General features: G+C 37.7%; 1 protein-coding gene across 4 annotated transcripts in view; it reads left to right on the forward strand.

Moving 5' to 3' along the window:
• The window catches only part of LOC119562471 (mitogen-activated protein kinase ERK-A), a 230,536-nt gene that overhangs the window by 85,525 nt on the left and 126,024 nt on the right, over positions 1–18,987 (forward strand). For all 4 annotated transcript variants that reach the window (XM_037875663.1, XM_037875662.1, XM_037875664.1 and 1 more), the window contains exon 4: positions 4,440–4,550. In XM_037875663.1, the coding sequence (XP_037731591.1) occupies positions 4,440–4,550 (111 nt within the window). The remainder of the gene's footprint in view (positions 1–4,439; positions 4,551–18,987) is intronic.

Genomic DNA, 18,987 nt, shown 5'->3' on the forward strand with positions numbered 1-18,987 from the left:
TATTATTATTTTTAAATTATTTAAACAATTTCTCTCGCTCTCTTAATTAATATTAATGACTAACATCAAATTTTCTTAGTTACTATTATTATTGTTTTTAATATATTTTTTTTATTTTTTTATTTTATTTCATTTCATTTAATTTTTATACTTATGTGTACTGGTATTTTAAAAGATCTTTAACTTTATTGTAAAATTGAGTTGCGCTCCTAATTGTTTTGTATTGGTGCGGTAGATTGTTCCATAACCGGATACCATTTATTAAAAATTGCCTTCTGGAACACAGTGTTTGTACTCGAGGGCATATGTAATTTTTGGTTCTTACAGATGTGGCTGGGGTAAGTTTATTGAAAAGATATTTTGGTTCTCCACTCGTCACTATTTTGTGAAAGAAGATTAAAATTCTGAGATCGATCCAGGAGGTCAAGTTAAGGTCAAGTATTTTATATGTCAGTTCTGATACATGGTCAAAACGTCTTAAGTTAAACACATAACGGACAATTGAATTGAAAGCTACAGTTAATGTGCGCAAATCCCGCGCATCACAATTTCCAAAAATTTCTGTGCCGTAAAAGAGAGTGGGCAGGAGGATAACTTTGGCGATTAATAGTCTAACTTCCTCAGTTAGGAACGATTTAGAGAATGAAAATTTTCTCAACAGAGCATATGTACGCCCTGTCGCTTTGACTATATGGTTGCTCCATGATAAAGTATTGTTAAATGTTATCCCTAGATTAACTGCATTCACTTCATAGCTTATCGGCGTATGGTTTATATATAATTTTTGGAGTGAAAGTGTTGAAAGTTGCTTTTTACCAATTACCAAGCACTTTGATTTTTTAGGATTTATACCCAAGCCATTTTCCTTTGCCCATTTTCAATTAGCCACAACATTTTATTACTTATACGAACACAGGCATGTATTTCAGTTACGGGTCTACTAACATATATTTGGACATCATCAGCATATAAATGTACTTCACACTCAGACAGGATACTTGGGAGATCATTGACATATATAGAAAACAATAAAGGGCCTAGCACTCCCCTGGATAAGTTCCGGAGAGAAGAAACTTGCGTCCCAGAGACGACAGCTTGATATCTATTCGTTAAGTACGACCTAATAAGCTTCGTCGCATTAGTTGAGAAATTAAACATATTCCTAAGCTTGGTACAGAGAATGTTATGATTCACAGAATCAAAAGCCTTACTGTGGTCAAGTAGCGTCAAAAACGTTACGCAGTTACTGTCCAGTTTTTGTCTTATATCCTCAACAATATTAGTGATTGCAGTAATACAACTCCTTTTCTTACGGAATCCAGATTGTTTTTCATCAAGTAGAGAATTATTAGCTAAGTATAGTTGAATCTGTGAGGACATAAGGTTTTCAAAGACTTTTGATAGAAAAGGTAATATTGAAATAGGTCAATAGTCATTGTTTAGCTTAGGAATTGGGAAAATTTTGGCGTTTTTCCATATTGTCGGAAATGAAGACGTTGTAATAGCCGTGTTAAAAATATATGTAACATGAGGCAACATTAAGGGGAGCAAAAGCTTAACAAATTTTGGACTCATATTATCGAAACCAACAGCATCGGACTTGACATGCAGAATACTAGCTAGGACATCACTTTGGTTTATACATATAAAGCTAAAACTATTATCACAGAGGGGTTGAGTATTCAGGTACGGATTGCATGTTGCTTCAGGTACATATATTTCCAAAAACTTTTTGTTTAACAATTCGACATCCACCTCAGACTCTGTCTGTTGCTTACATTTTCCTATTCCTAACCGTTTTAGTTTGTTCCATCTGTTTTTTGAGTTAACACAGTTATTAAATTGTATGTTATAATGCTCTTTCTTTGCTGATTTTATCTTTTTGTTTACTTTTACCCTAGCCTCTTTGTATTGTTTTCGAATTCATCAGTTTTGTATCGCTTCCACCGGAGGTAAGCTACATCTCGCTGACGGGTAAGGTTTTTGATTTTACTACTGAACCATGGATTTTGCATTGGCTTAATCACCTTGGTCCTTAGGGGCACAAACTTGTTGAACAAATACTGGACATTGTTGGTTAAAACCTCTAATTGACAATCTACATGACGAAGGTGGTAAATACGTGACCAGTCACAACACAAAAATTCCGTTTTTAATTCATTATAGTTTATATTTTTATAATCTCTATACGTAAAAGAATTGATTTTGCTGTCAAAGGAGAAGGCTGGTACAGAAACCTGGTAATAATCAAACAATAAATACACTTAATAAAGTCATAGGTTCTTCTCCTGCCAATATGATGTCAGTGTATTCCAACGAAATGTCTGAAACAACATTAAGTAATGACCCGTAGTCAATTGTCCGATTCGGTCTATATATGCAACCTAGAAGGGTTCTTCCATGGGATTTATTGGGAAGTTCTAATAGAATGTATTCAATAGTACTGTCACTTGGCTGTTTAAGTACCACTTTACATTTCAGCTTCACATTCACGTATATAGCCACACCTCCTGCATGACCAGTACGATCGGACCGATAAACATTGAAGCCTTCACAAACAATAGACGAATCACATAGATCATTTACAAACCACGTCTCAGACACACATATCACATCGACATTAGACTGAGTGAAAAGGAATCTAAACTCATCAATCTTCTTCAGCAAACTTTGTGCATTTAAGTGAACGATTTTGAGACCATTTTTATAACTACTTATAGTTTTTATCATGGCACTAACTATGGAACAAACTTCCTCATCCTGCATTGTTGTTATCAATGATTATTAGGGGCGCAATCTCAATATTCAATGCGTATCTTATACATTTCTTAAAGTAAACTAGTTTTAAACCTATCTTAATTAAGAACATACGATTTATACGCTTAAGAACGAAAGCTATCAGCTTCAGGTCCAGCCGAAGCGTTAGTGAGAGATGTAGAAAGTGGATCGGGCGAATGATTAATGGACGAAAGTTCCTCCATACTGTTAATGCAACATACACCCTCTCTTCGAGTGCAGCGCACGTGCACAAGGCCGCGTCGTGTAAAAACAGCCGTAAGGATTTTATGTTTTTTCATGCGCATAGCCTCTTTAAAGATGAGATAATGCTCTTTTAACAATTGCTCATTAATATAAATGAACGCTTCTGAATTGAAACCCAGAAACTGCAAGCTAAGTTGTTTCTTGTACTCGCGCCTGTACATTCCGACTTGACTAAGCAGCTTGATCTTTTCGCGTGGGTTTAGCATTTTAATTATTATCACTGGATCCACATGTGTTTGTTGTGATTTCCTTGCTCGGAAGATATCGCAGACTTTTGGTGGTGGAGTCAGCTGGAGATTAAAGCATAACTTGTGATAGAGAGCTCTGAGATCTTCACCTTCGACGTAGGGAACTCCATGAACCCTCAGATCACACGAGCTAGTCTCCCTGGATTGCGTTGCCAGCCTGGCCTCCAGTGCACCCACCCTCTCACCTGCTGCTTGTAGATTTTCTACCTCCCGGTTAAGCGTCTCAAACCGCTTTTCGACCACGACCGTTTGCGCCTTACGTTGTCGCAAGTGACCCACTTTTCACCATACGCTTCAAAAACGTGTCGATTTTGTTGCGACTCAGAAGCGGTTCGATGCGTCGATACGGTCAAAGATATTTTTTGCGTCAATTCGTGTGGCACCCATACATCGAGCTTCTCAGTGACTCCAAGCTTCCTCAAATGGGTTATAACGGTTTGATGACTCATGCCCAGCTCTCGACCTATGCTACGGCTGCTACTTCGCCGGTCTCTTTCGACTAACTCAGCGATTTTATCGAAATTTTTGACGACAGGGCTTCCGGAGCGTGGCGCATCTTCGACCACCTTTACACCAGAACGAAAACGTTGAAACCATCTTTGTGCGGTGGAAAGGGAAACTGTATCGGCTCCATAAACTGCACATATTTTATTGGCGGCTTGAGATGCATTTTCCTTTACCGTAAAAGTTTGAAGAAACAAAAATCAATCAAACACGTGTTAGCGCGTGAAAAGAGCTTTCCAAAAAGGTATATCATGACCCGATGCGACGAATAAAACTAGAACTACGCGCTGCAGCGACAACTAGCGAAAATACCGCATGACTTTTTTGACAACCTAAGACTTAATCCACTTATTGCTAGTCTCTTTAAAAAAAGATTCAATAAATAAAGGAAAAGCAACAAAAAATAAAACCCTTCAAGCCCCGATCCGAACCAAGCCAACATGATATGGGTTCACAGCCGTGAAATTTACAAAATTTAATGCCATAGGCCTGGACCAAAAACTGCGTAGAAGTGTTATTTGTATGTAGCTAGTCAAAAATTGGCACTAGTTTGTTATAGATGAAAGAAAATAACATTTTCGTATCAAACTTTAATTTAAATTTGAAATGTTTTTAATAATTTTAAAAATATTTATTTTATTTTAGATTATTGATATCCGAGACATTCTTCGAGTTGATAGCATAGATCAAATGAGAGATGTTTATATTGTACAGTGTTTGATGGAGACTGATTTGTATAAACTACTGAAAACGCAGGTAAGAACATACCCTTATATGCAATTATAGTTTTTAATACCTTGTAAGTATACGTTAAGGAAATATACATCAGCCATTTTCTAAAGAACGAAAAATGAATTTGGTGCCATATTTCACGTAACTTGTATACCCTTGCAATGTGTATAATGATTTAAGTCAGAAGTTTGCAAAGCAGTCTCCGATGGGGTCGGATATATATATATTCTTTATCAGCATCACTAGACGAGTCGATCTAGCCATGTCCGTCCGTCAGTTTCTATGATTTCAGTCAGAAGTTTGCAACGCAGTGAATGAGACGTTTCCGACCCCATAAAGTATATATGTTCTTGATCAGCATCACTATACGAGTCGATCTAGCCATCTCCGTCTGTCCGTCCGTTTCTACGCAAACTAGTTCTTTCTTTTGCAGGTAGTATATAAGTCGGACTCAGTCGGATCGGACAACTATATCTTATGGCTCCCATAGGAATAATCGTAAAAAAAACTTAAAAAATGATCTTTGGTGTTTTTCTACCCTTGCAGAGGAAATTATGATTTCCGACCCCATAAAGTATATATATTATTGATCAGCATCACTAGACGAGTCGATCTAGCCATGTCCGTCTGTCCGTCCGTTTCTACGCTAAATAGTCTCTCAGTTTTAAAGCTATCGGTCTGAAACTTTCCCAAAAGTCTTATATTTTTTGCAGGTAGTATATAAGTCGGAACCAGCCGGATTGTACAATTATATCTTCTAGCTCCAATAGGAATATTCGGAAAAAAAAATTTAAAAATATATATTTGGTGTTTTCTAGCATATACCCTCGTAATCTTGGAAATAGCATTTTTTTAATTAGTTTTGAATTTCGAATTAAATTTTATCGAAATCGGGCGACTATATCATACAGCTGCCATAGGAACGATCGTAAAATCGGTTGGGAAATAATATGAAACAAATTATAGCTTCGGTGTTTTTATACCCTTGCAGAGGGTATATTGATTTCAGTCAGAAGTTTGCAACGCAGTGAAGGAGACGTTTCCTACCCCATAAAGTATATATATTCCTGATCACCATGACTAGACAAGTCGATCTAGCCATGTCCGTCTGTCCGTCCGTTTCTACGCAAACTAGTCTCTCAGTTTTAAAGCTATCGGGCAGAAACTTTCCCAAAAGTCTTACATCTTTTGCAGGTAGTATATAAGTCGGAACCAGCCGGATCGGACAACTATATCTTATAGCTCCCATTGGAATAATCGGAAAAAAAAATTTTAAAAAATTATATATTTGGTGTTTTTTGACATATAACCTCTTAAGCTTGGAAATAACATTTTTGAATTAGTTTTGAATTAAATTTTATCGAAATCGGACGACTATATCATATAGCTGCCATAGGAACGATCGGAAAATTGGTGGAAAAATAATATGAAACATATTATAGCTTCGGTGTTTTTCAACATATAACCTTCAACGTTTGGAAATAACATTTTTTAATTAGTTCTAAATTTCGAATTTAATTTTATCAAAATCGGAAGACTATCTCATATAGCTGCCATAGGAACGATCGGAAAATTGGTAGGAAAATATTATGAAACAAATTATAGCTTCCGTGTTTTTTAACATATAACCTCCTACGCTTGGAAATAAAATTTTTAATTAGTTCTGAATTTCGAATTTAATTTTATCAAAATCGGTCGACTATATCATATAGCTGCCATAAGAACGATTGGAAAATTGGTGGGAAAATAATATGAAACAAATTATAGCTTCGGTGTTTTTTGACATATTATCTTATACTATTGGGAATATCTCTTATTGTATTTTTAAGAACTTCGAATTAAATTTAATAACTATAAATGCAAGGGTATACAAACTTCGACTTGCCGAAGTTAACTTCCTTTCTTGTTTATCATATAATTTTCTACTCCGGTATATAGAATTTTTTTAGATACGAATTTAATTTGATAAAAATCTGACTTCTATGTCATATAGAAAGTATCAAAAACCAAATGTAAGAAAAAGCCGTTATAGTTTCTATGTTTACAGCAATTTACGCTGGTAAGTTATAATACAACATAATCCTAAAAATTCGGAGACTATTTTTTAATTTTCCAAAAATTGGAAAGCTTTGCATATACAGTAGTAGCGACCTGCAACAACGGGTGCCGCCCTATAATATGAGAACAATACATTTCAGATAAAATTTTTTATTCTAGCATCAAAACTGTAGGAGCCTCAGTTTTGGGCGGTTGTGGGCGTTAGAGTGGGCGTGGCTCCCTGATGAAACAAACTTGCTCTGCGTAGGAAGCCCAAGTATCTACATGCCACGTCCCAACACTTAAGCTCTTATAGTTTCCGAGATCTCCCCGTTCATAAGGACAGACGGACATGGCTAGTTCGACTTGGCTAGTGATCCTGATCAAGAATATATATACATTATGGGGTCGGAAACGCTTCTTTCTACCTGTTACATTTTTTCGACGAATCTAGTATTTTAGTATTTTTTAGGTACAAATTACATTGGAGGTACCAAGTTTGGGGTACCTACTGGTAGCTCCCGAGAACAGGGTTTATTAGCTGTTCCCCACTTAATTTGCGAAGACGACTGTCGTCGTGCGTCTAGATTATCTCTTCTCACCAGCTTCTTGTAGCTAGTCGATTCCTTCTCACAATCGCCGTCCCTGCTACCCTTTAGGTACTTTTGAAGGAACCGTCGAAAACCGTTGGCGGGTATTCGCAAAAGTCTTTCCATGCTGATTTTCTTTCGTCGTATACATCGGTGGCGATCTAACCCAATTCCAATCTGGCACTGCGTCAAGATCACGTGTTCGTGGCCGCGAACCGCCGGCATGCGGATTTATCCGCCGCTTATCGGTGCTTTCTCCTGTTTCCATTCTAATTCTTTTTGGGCCACCTTCTGGTCACGCACTCACCCGCTTCTCTTCTCCGCAGAAGCACACGATCTATTCCTCTCCTGCAGGTATTGCTCCCCGCCGCTGGGCCTGGGCCGGGAATCTTGTCCTGCTGCTTATTGCTGAGTCTTTCCGCGTTCGCTGTCCAAGATCCCGCTGATCCTCGTCATGGTATTTGCTCGTCTCTGCTGCTGTCTCTTTGCGGCGCCAAACGGTCACAGGACACACACTGTGTTTCTTGACCTACTCAGTGCCAATCGGCAGCTGCTCAAGGACTGACTTGGGATTTTGTCAGCTCTTGCTTGCTTGTGAACGCGCGATCGTTTATTTCTCTCGCTCACTCCTAGGGTTTGGTTTAGCGCGTGCCAAATTTTAGAGGTGAGTTTCTTCTGCCTGCGTGTGTGCTTTTGGTGAGTTGGTAGTAAAAGTACTATCGGATGGGTTGTCCTTAAAGCTAGTATTTAACGTAACGTAGCTTAAATGTTTTGGCCCGAGTTCACTGGTTGGCTCACTGCTTAAAAATTAAGAACTTAATTCTAGTTATTTGCGAAGAACTCAAGTACCTGCTGAAAAGCTCCATCGTCGCCATACAACTTGCCACCAAACTCTATAAACTCACTCTCCAGGAGACTCACATACATTTCAGCGGTGTAGCACATAGGTGACTTTCCCCTATAGCAGAACGCAGCCCAAACCATTACACTGCCACCGCCAAACCCTCGCTTAAAAAAGATCGCCGATCTTGGTGCTTATCTCTCCAATATATTTTTCAACTATCAGAGCCATCTACATTGAACTTCTTTTCATCATTACAAGTTACTTTATCCCATTATTGCCGAAAAGTCCCCGTTCCTTCTCAAACAACGAACAATTGTTACAAACATTTCTGAAGAAATACATTGTTACTGGTGTCAAGTTAGACTAATCTGTTACGTCGGCATTAAGGTGGACATTTTTAAAGTCAAATGAGCTCACCATCTGAAATGGTAGTTTGCTGTTCAAAATAAAATGACTCGCACAACATTAAAAATTTTTCTTCCTTGATCCTGATTCTTGATCGAATAAAGGAATTAAAGAGTGTCTGGAAAACAATATAAGTGCGTAAAGCTCGTCAGTCGTCAGCCCACACTGCCCCACAAGCTTAGCTGTTGCTGGATCGTAATACGATCGGGCTGTGTTTCGGCCATATATCCTCCCCTTCACATATTCTTGCTGTGCAATACGATCCCTTATTGTCAATGCTGTCCGTCGAAAGTTATGTCATTGTTCCATTCGTCAGCACCCGCCTTCTGGAAAGGTTTAGCACGTCATGGTTTTATATTCTTTTTCAGATTATAAATTTATGAAATAATATATTGGCCTGTGCTGTGGATGGGTAATAATGATATTGACTAATACATATGGAATTAACTTAATTGGCAATTATTTTGGTAGCGGAATGTATCGAATTTACCCTATGTACCGGTGCACATAAGCAAAACGCTTACTATTCACGACTATAAACGTCGCTCTGAAGGCTTTTGTGATTGTACCTACAAATACTAGTCTGATACTGGATGTTCATAAGAAAAGAATCGTGTTTCGACAAACTTATCCGCTTTTTAAATCCTGGGAGATGAGATCTCGACGCTCCGGATCATGGGCTTTGGACGATATTATAACTACGTAATACGCATGGAATGACTTCGCAAAAGGAATCTGCCTAGGACCATAGTTGTCTGTTTCGTGGTTTTTCTTCTTTTTCTCTGTGGCTTCGACCCACTCCTGCAATCAAGAATCTCGTATTTTATCAGCTGAGATGTCAGGCTATTAATTCATTGCTTTTGCATTATGTCGTTATTCTGTACCTTAGTACTTATACCCGTTACTCGTAGAGTAAAAGGGTGTGGGAGGTTCAATATCACGTAGACATTTTATTTTTATACCCTTGCAGAGGGTATATTGATTTCAGTCAGAAGTTTGCAACGCAGTGAAGGAGACGTTTCCGACCCCATAAAGTATATATATTCTTGATCAGCATGACTAGACGAGTCGATCTAGCCATGTCCGTCTGTCCGTCTGTCCGTCCGTTTCTACGCAAACTAGTCTCTCAGTTTTAAAGCTATCGGGCTGAAACTTTCCCAAAAGTCTTATATCTTTTGCAGGTAGTATATAAGTCGGAACCAGCCGGATCGGACAACTATATCTTATAGCTCCCATAGGAATAATCGGACAAAAAAATGAAAAAAAATTATATCTTTGGTGTTTTTTAGCATACAAACTCCTTAGCTTGGAAATAACAATTTTTAAATAATTTTGAATTAAATTTTATCGAAATCGGACGACTATATCATATAGCTGCCATAGGAACGATCGGAAAATTGGTGGAAAAATAATATGAAACAAATTAGAGCTTCGGTGTTTTTCAACATATAACCTCCAACGCTTGGAAATAACATTTTTTAATTAGTTCTGAATTAATTAGTTCGAATTTAATTTTATCAAAATCGGACGACTATATCATATAGCTGCCATAGGAGCGATCGGAAAATTGGTAGGAAAATAATATGAAACAAATTAGAGCTTCGGTGTTTTTTGACATATTATCTTATACTATTGGGAATATAATTTTATGTGTTTTTAAATTTAATAATTATAGCTGCAAGGGTATATAAGCTTCGGCTTGCCGAAGCTAACTTCCTTTCTTGTTACAGGTACGTTAAGTGCAGTTAATGTACATCAATACTAACACAATAGAGTCAAAGTGAAAAACGTTACCGCATTACATTACATTACATTATTACAAATTAAAAATTACATAATACATATTTATGTACAATGTACAAAAATATGAAAAATAAATAAAATATCAATTATATGTATCTACATTAGGGCACACATAAGTCTCTGTACATCCCTTCAGTTCCAAAAAAAAAGTTTCACTTGTGAATCACCTTGGGAATCACGTGGGACATGTCCTCTTGCACAAGTGAAGAACAATTGACGCTCCATATAGAAAATTGTATGGGATGTCCGCATTTTCACAAGTGAAAATTCAAATGAAAATTTTTCGAAGTCCTACGGGATTTCACTTGTTCCTTATACTCATTTTTCGTATGGCCTGTCACGTGCCGGTGACACGTCCCAAGTGAATCACTTGTGAAAATCAGAATTTTTCAATGAGTTTTCACTTATGAAAATATAGAATCTAAAATACATACATTTTTATTTACTTTTAAATTCATTTTAATTAAGTAGTGTTATTTAGGTTATCTGTTAAAGGACAATTATTATAGTAAGCCTAGTTTTCTGTTACGTTATTGGCTTTTTACATTGGCCATCGCTTTCCTTAAACCTTTGTCCGGGTCCTCCGAATCCTTGGCCAACGCTCCTAAAAAATGTATGGGGATATGATTAAAAAATGCGTATTACTTGTTTATTTGTATATTTACCTTTTAGAGCTGTGTATAAACCCTTTGCGGGACTTTTTTTGCCACAAAACATTTCGCCATCCACTTTCTGCTAACGGGACCCATTGAATACCTTCAAAATATACGTACTTTAAACTAAGATCAATGCACAACATCTTAAACATAACGTAGCACTTACCTGACTTTATTATATTAACTTAAAGATACGATTAAAGTAACTCTGCTGCGCACAATTAAAATAGATGCTTCCCTTTCAATCACTCAAACAGAATGCACCAAGTCTTCTTCTCACCCCTTTACTTGATTTCTTTTGTTTTCTCTTCGCTGTTGGCTCGTGCCACTGCACTTATACCCTTTCTAAGGCGAAATATATCCGACTATTTAATTTGTACGTCTTAAGTAAAAAATACAATACGAATTTTTAACAAATGTTAATACTAATACTACTAATGTTTTAAATATTGAAATCAATTTTAACGGATTAATTTTCTATAATTACACTAAAAACATATATTGTAATAAAAATGTATAATAAGTAAACATAACATTATAAGTAAATCAACATTTTTTAATTTTACTATAATCAAATAATTTACTTTTATAAAACAATATAAGTTGTAAATTTTCAATACACAATAATGCTCCTAAAATATTAGGGCATTCACATGTCGCTGCTCCACGAATATTAGTCGCTAGCCGAACATAACGGAGAGACGCAAAAAAAAAAATAACGGACCGGCCGAAATTTGTCTCTGCAAGCGCGGAGTGCAGGCAGATTATAAGACATGAAAGAGAGGGAAATATCGGAAAATCTGCCTCTCTTTGTTGCACGATCGTTTTCGTAGGCAAGTCTTCTACGCTGCGCCGACTGCTCTGCTGACGTCAACAGCGGCACAGCGTTTTAGGCACAAAAAAGATTTTTGCCTTGAGCCATGTCACCGCGTCCCTAATGCAGAACTGAAGGGCATATATTGTGTGTCAACTAAATAAATTGCATATTCGTAAAATATTTATATGTTTATAATTAAATGTTTGCACCATAAGTGTATTATAAAAAAAAACTTTATTTAATTTATTCTTACACTGGTTACAATATTTTGAGTTTGAAGAACACCGACTTGCTATTGACAAATCTCAAACTGAACTCGCTCTCTAACTCCTACTTCATTTACGATCATACCTCGGTTTGTAGCTTTAGAGCTGTTTGTCAGTGGGACTTGTTGTTATTGAGTGACTCTCTAAATTTGGACTTTGGACTCCAGACTTGGGTCCCGAAATCTGAGCATCCTGAATTGTGGGAACGTGCCGATAGTGTGAACAGCGGCTCGTTCTAATTCTTTAGTCTTGTTACCTACTTTTCGACGAATCTAGTATATCCCTATTCTCTACGAGTAACGGGAACAATAAATATTCAATGGAAATCGAGAATTCCCAAAGACAAAGAGAGGCGTTTTGTACCGTCCACTTTGAAAACAGTTTTAGCGACCTCTTGTTTATTCTTAGGGAATGACTAACCTTTAGTGTGTGTCCATCTTTCTGGACTTCTGCAAAATAAAAAATGTTCCGTGAAAAAATATTTAGGGACAGGCATCTCCCAAAATTGGCCAAATCCTCGCTTAAAGTAACTATGTAAGTCAAAGATACGTATGCGAGGCAGGTGTTATAACTATGTAAGTCAAAGATACGTATGCGAGGCAGGTGTTATAAATACTTTCTAAGGTTCAGACTGATCTAATTTGTTGAAACTCCAAGGGTGTAACTTTTCCCTAAATATGTCTCAATAGTTCTAATTGCATTTTTAGAATGTTTTCTGAATAAAACTCTCCTCCTTGACCAATTTGCCAACAGCAATCATTTGCCGCGATAAGCATTCCACGAAATTGTGTTTACTTTTCCGATGTAATGCATTTTCGGAAAACTTAATTTCCATATTCTCTTTGTCTTTGGTTTTCTTGACCGATCAGCTGTTTCCGCAACAGCGGTTTCTATATGAACTACAACCCACCTAAAATTGCAACAGAGATCTCAGTATCCCAGTCAAAAATGATCGGGTCTTAATTGCAATTAAGAAATAAACCGAGTTCCATGAAAAGCCCTATTATTATCTACATAAAAAACAAAACTTTTAGAGCCTATATCTTTTAAAGTATTAATCAGATCGATTTAAATTTAACAGTGCATTAACCGTCCATTAAAATATTTTTCCCCGAAATGGTAGTTTTTTATATCTAATACCTCATCTCCAGGATCATAATACTGCTCCAAATAGGGATGTGCCAGAGCTTCCTCGACGGGAATCCGTTTGTGCGGGTTAAAGGATAACATTTTTCCTAAAAGGTCTAGAGCCAACGCATCAGCGTTTGGAAAAAGTCTGGTCCAGGGTACATTTGGCTTATATGGCAATGATTCCAAATAGTTCCGTTCCTAAAGCCCAAAGATTCATTTAGAAATGTTAATAAATACACTATTTTACTTGCCTTTTCATTTATAATACACTCTAAGTCTTCACGTGATGGTGACCCCAATACGCCAAGAATATGGTTAAGTTGATCGAGATAATGTTTTCCAGGGAATATTGGTCGATTACTTAACATTTCAGCCAAAATGCACCCAACGGACCAGATATCAATTGATTTTGTGTATCCCTTTGAGTTCAACATAATTTCAGGTGCCCTATACCACCGAGTAGCAACGTATTCTGTTAAAAATCCTGTATGGTCGTGTTCGGGATCTGCAATTCGAGCTAATCCAAAGTCAAATATCTATAAAATAAATAAGTATTGTATTTAATAGGGCTACTGTATTTAAACCAGCTGCAAGCAGTTTCCCATTTAGCTGGCACTGCTCGTTTTCTGCCGTTACACAAACAGTGTACAACAGCAGTCGTTACACTACATCGATATGCGCCCCATGAAAATTACGGGCACAAATAAAAGACAAAATGATAATGACAAAAATCGCAGATTTGTATATATTTGATAAACAACAAAAAGTTTTATTTGTGTGTGTTTTGTGAAACTCTATTCACTTTAACCCTTGGTGATAAGAACATGTGACGTAATAAAAAAAGACCATCAGAAATATTGAGCTATGCGGCAGTCTAAGTCTGGAAGTCCAGTATCCAATTGTCTGTTTAGTGCAATCTTTTTAGTTTTCTTCTGTTCATAGATCTGGAAAGTGTGGGAGCAAGACTGTTTGTGTGAGAGTCGAGTCTTAATCTGTATCAAGTGGCAGTCATAGTAATAGAAGTACAAAAAATGGTTGCGTTCTTGTATAGTATGGGGCGTTTATTATGTCTCCAAATTTTGGCTTGGCAGGATTCAATTCTTTTTATAGACATGTTACAGGCAGTGCCCAGAAGTGTATACCCCAAAGTAGACAAGGCATTAAAATAGCTTTGAAGAGCTGAGTATTCGTTGTGATCGACAGTCCTCTGCCAGGACGTAAGAGCAATCTCATCTTCCTAGCCTTTTGCCTTGTGGAAGCACAGGTAGGCACAATGTGCAGCTTCCAGGTAAGCCGTGTCGGAGTGCTTAATTGGAGTCAAGTCCAGGGTGAGGCGATAAGTTTTCAGCCTGTTAAGCAAAAAGGTGACATGCTGAGATTTTGTAAGATTAACAGCGATATGCAACCTCGACGCCCAGGCCTTAAACTCATTTAACATGTCCTGCACCATATCTTTCGCCTCTTTTCGCAGAGCACTTGTCGCAAGAAATGCAGTGTCATCTGCATAAGTAGCTGTTAGAACATTCCTGCTTCTAGGCGAAAGAAGGTATGAGTATGGTATATGAGACGGGGCCCAGAACACCTCCTTCTGGGACTTCGGCAATTACAGATCTTGAAGCACACTTAGGTCCTTGAACATCCACCTGGAAGGTTCTGCCAATAAGAAATGAGCGGAGGAGATCAATGTACGTCGGGGGAAGAAAGGGTGTAAGCCTAAACAGTAAGCCGCAGTGCCAGATTCGATCAAAGGCTTGCTTGACATCGATGTTCAGGCACCAGTTTCTCGGGCATAAGCTAGGTCGCATTTGGGTCTTGGTAAGCCTCTCTCCTCTCCAATATAACGAGAATAAATATTTAAAGTGCCTGAAAAACAATATTAGTGCGTGAAGTTCGTCAGTCCACACTGCCCCACAAGCTGAGCTGTCGCTTGATCGTAATACGATCGGGCTGTGTTTCGGCCTTAGGTTATATATAAGATCACTTTATATTTGCTCGATTAACACATTTTTATTTCATCACTACTTTTTCCAAAGAATGCTTTTGGTCACTACGCCTCTGGACGGATGGCTCATACATCTTAACAATTTGCATTCTGCCCCCCTTCTCAGCATAAAGCTTGGGAAGCTTTATATTTAGTCCCCTAACATTTTTATAAGCCAAAAATAATCTTTTTAGTTTTTTGGCGCAGTGGAAGGCCTGTTATTTGTTCTGGGTTTATTGGGAACAAATTCTTTTATTACCAAATCATCATTAAGCCAAAAGCTTTCAGAAAGTAGTACCTTAAGCAGGCGGAGCAAATATTTTAAAAGACGATATACTACGAGCGTATGACAATCGAAATCATTCAACTGAAATATTCTCGGATGGGAATCTTTCACGTACAAATTCCAAAACATCCTCAAATATGGTATTCTGGCTGAGAGCCAGAAACGGTACCTTCTGTACCTATAGGTACGGCGGCACCGTAGCCAGCACTGAAGATTTTTTTACCACTAGACTTCCAAAAACAGTGACTCCACAGGAATCAGCTGTTTCCATAGGCGCAGTTGGTTCACTTACCCCTGTGTCAACAGAAACTGCTGCAGCTACCAAGTTCGGATTTGGGGTGGATACCATGATCGTATTAACTGCCGCTAAGCTGGCTTTTTTGTGTTTAGGCGACTCAGTTACAGTGGCGAAAAAAATAATAGCACCACTTCAATACATTTTCTTCTGGGTAACATAAAATTGTTTTCAGTGTTGGTTTTTTTTCAACACAAAATTTTTTTGTACTCTTTAGTATTCTTTCTAACCAAAAAATGTGTTTCCCTGTTTTTAAATCCTTCCTATAAATTTATTTTTAAGTGTTTTATTAAAAAAGCCCAAAAAATGGAGATAAATAAAATAGCACAACTTCCACATTTATTAGCAAAAACCCCATATTTTGCCGAATAGCCTTAAAACAAAGCACGGGTCAATTAGATTTATCTATAATTTAAATATTTTGAACATAAAAAGTTTGATAATACCATTAAAATGGGGCGTGGAAGGCAATGCACTGAGAAAAAGCGTGATATCATCCAAAAGTCGATAATGGATGGAAAATCTTACAGAGAAGTTGGTCGATTGGTCGGATATTTAAATAAAATGATTAAGAACGCTCTTAACTTTAAAGAAAAACCTGAAACACGATGACGAAAACTGTCTATGACCCCCATTCACGTCAATCGATTGATTCGTCAGAACAAGAAGGATCCTTTTAAATCTGCTACTGAGCTTAAAAAGGGAGCTTAAAATAAATGCGACGGTGCAAACTGTGCGTACATATCTCAGGGAATATAACCTAAAAGCCTGCAGCCCGAGAAAGGTACCACTTTTAAATGCCAGACATATTTCTAGGCGAATGAAGTTTGCCAAGGATCATGCAAATTGGTCACCCAAACAGTGAGGAATATTTTATGGTCAGGTCAGAGCAAGGTGATTATGTGATTATGTTTGGTGGAAAAGGATCAGGATCGTGTGTCTGACGTCCAAAGAACTCGGAATTTTAGCCCCAGTAGACCATAAAGCATGTAGGGCGTAGTGTGATGGTATGGGCCTGCTTTTCCTATTACGGAGTAGGCCCGATACAGTGGATCAAGGCCATCATGGATCAGCACGTATACGTGGATATCATGGATACCATTATGCTACCTTTCGCAGAGAATGAAATGCCGCTCGTGTGGGTCTTCCAACAAGGTAATGACCAAAAACATAGCAGCAAGAAGGCAAAGAAATGGTTTGGGGACAACTCTGTAAACGTTATGGAGTGGCCTCCGCAGTCTCCAGACCTTAATCCAATAGAGAATCTGTGGTCGGACGTCAAGAAGGCAGTCGCCAACATCCATGGGATCCCTTTGCGGAGTAATTAAGGAGTCCTGGACTCAAATTTCCATAAAGCGATGCCAGGACCTAGTTGACTCCATCCCAAAACGCTGCGCAGCTGTTATTTTCAATAAAGGATACACCACAAAGTATTAAATGAAGAATATAAACATCGATTTAATAGTTTCATATTGTTATCTCATGAATATTGGTAGTTCCTATAATTTTAAACCCATTTTTGAAAAGTGGTGCTATTTTTTTTTTTCGTAAAGTTTTTCGAGTTTTTGTAAAGTTTCTTAAATAATAATCTACATTATTTTTTTATTTTCTGATTCTATGTTGCAATTCGATTCCAAAAAGGTATTGCATGTTTTGACAGAGCTAAAAATGTAGGTAGGGTGGCTATCCAAACATTGCTCGAGTAGGTGGTGCTATTTTTTTTTCGCAGCTGTAGTAATTTTTATACCCGTTATAAGGGTATACTAGATTCGTCGGAAAGGATGTAACAGGCAGAAGGAAGCGTTTCCGACCCCATAAGGTATATATATTCTTGATCAGGATCACTAGCCGAGTCGATCTAGCCATGTCCGTTTGTCTGTCCGTCGGATGAACGCTGAGACCTCGGAAACTATAAGAGCTAGGCCATTAAGATTTGGCATGCAGATTTCTGAGCTTCTTACGCAGCGCAAGATTGTTTCAGCAGCGTGCCACGCCCACTCTAACGCCCACAAACTTCGTAAGTATGAACGCTGATATCTCGGAAACTATCAAAGATAGAGAATTGGGATTTCAGATTTAGATTCCGTAGCCTTGAGCCCAGGGCAAGTTTGTTACGCAAATATGCCACGCCCACTCTAACGCCCACAAACCGCCCAATCCTGTGGAGCCCACAATTTTTAAGCTAGATAAAAAATTTTAATTGAAATGTATTAGTCTTGTCAACACCTATCGAATGCTCCAAAAAAAATATGCTACGCCCACTCTAACGCCCCCAAACAGCCCAAACTTGTAGCGCCCACTATTTTCATGCTAGAAAAAAAATTTTAACTGAAATGTATTAGTCTCGTCAATACCTATCGATTGACCAAAAAAAAAAGTTTGACAAGCCCACTCTAACGCCCATAACGCTTAAATCTGTCTATAGCGTTCTTCCTTGTTTGTTATTAAATTGGGCACAAACGGAATTGAAGCCCTCATTGAAGCACCTGAGAGTTTCAATAGGCTGCCTCGAGTCTGCTTCATAAAGATGCTCATCTCAACTACGATTTCCTTGCAGGATCCACAAGACCACATGAGACCAGAATTCAGATCAATGAAGTCTTTGACTCTGCCAGTAAATCCTGCACATTTAACGTGCATCATCGATTCGCAGAGCCAGCAGAAAATATAAGGGTCTTCTGTTGAAGACGGAAGAGTACAATTTTTCTTAGAGCAGACAAGAGCCATTTAAAGGAGATGAAATAAAATAAAATAAAATATGAAAAATACCTCAAGTAAATTTGGCACTGGAATCAAATTCCAAATCCACAAAAGCACTAAAAACGAAAAAAATAAGAGCGCGAGATCGCTTATTAATTTAATTGTAAGAGAGCACGAGAGAATAAATCTTTTATCGACTGAGCGTGCCTTGTGAGACACTGACAACTTTACGAACAAACAGTTACAATGTAAAGCAAGCAAGAGAGAGAGAATAGCCCACCAAAAGTCTACCAGAAGTTCAGCAGGTTCAGAAAGAGTGTAAATTACAGTTGTAATATAGAGCGGGAGAGAGAGAGGGAATAAAAGAGTATTAGCAAGTTTAGAGAGTTTAAATTACACTAATAAAGCAAGGAGATTAAACAAATCTAATAGAGATGTTAAAATAACTATAACCATGTACCCGTTTACTGGAAGATCTGGTTAAAAACATCAACACAACTGTTAGGCTAAACTTTGTTAATAAACAAACACAAGACACTCGCAAAAAATCACTGAAATAAGACAAAAACTCAGAGCACAAGAGTAAGCACATCTTATGACAAGCGACGCTGAATCGATTATGGTATGCAAAAGCCTCTGACAGATAAAAC

The sequence above is a fragment of the Drosophila subpulchrella genome, unplaced genomic scaffold (genome assembly GCF_014743375.2).
Source record: "Drosophila subpulchrella strain 33 F10 #4 breed RU33 unplaced genomic scaffold, RU_Dsub_v1.1 Primary Assembly Seq50, whole genome shotgun sequence".
NCBI classification, from domain to species: domain Eukaryota; kingdom Metazoa; phylum Arthropoda; class Insecta; order Diptera; family Drosophilidae; genus Drosophila; species Drosophila subpulchrella.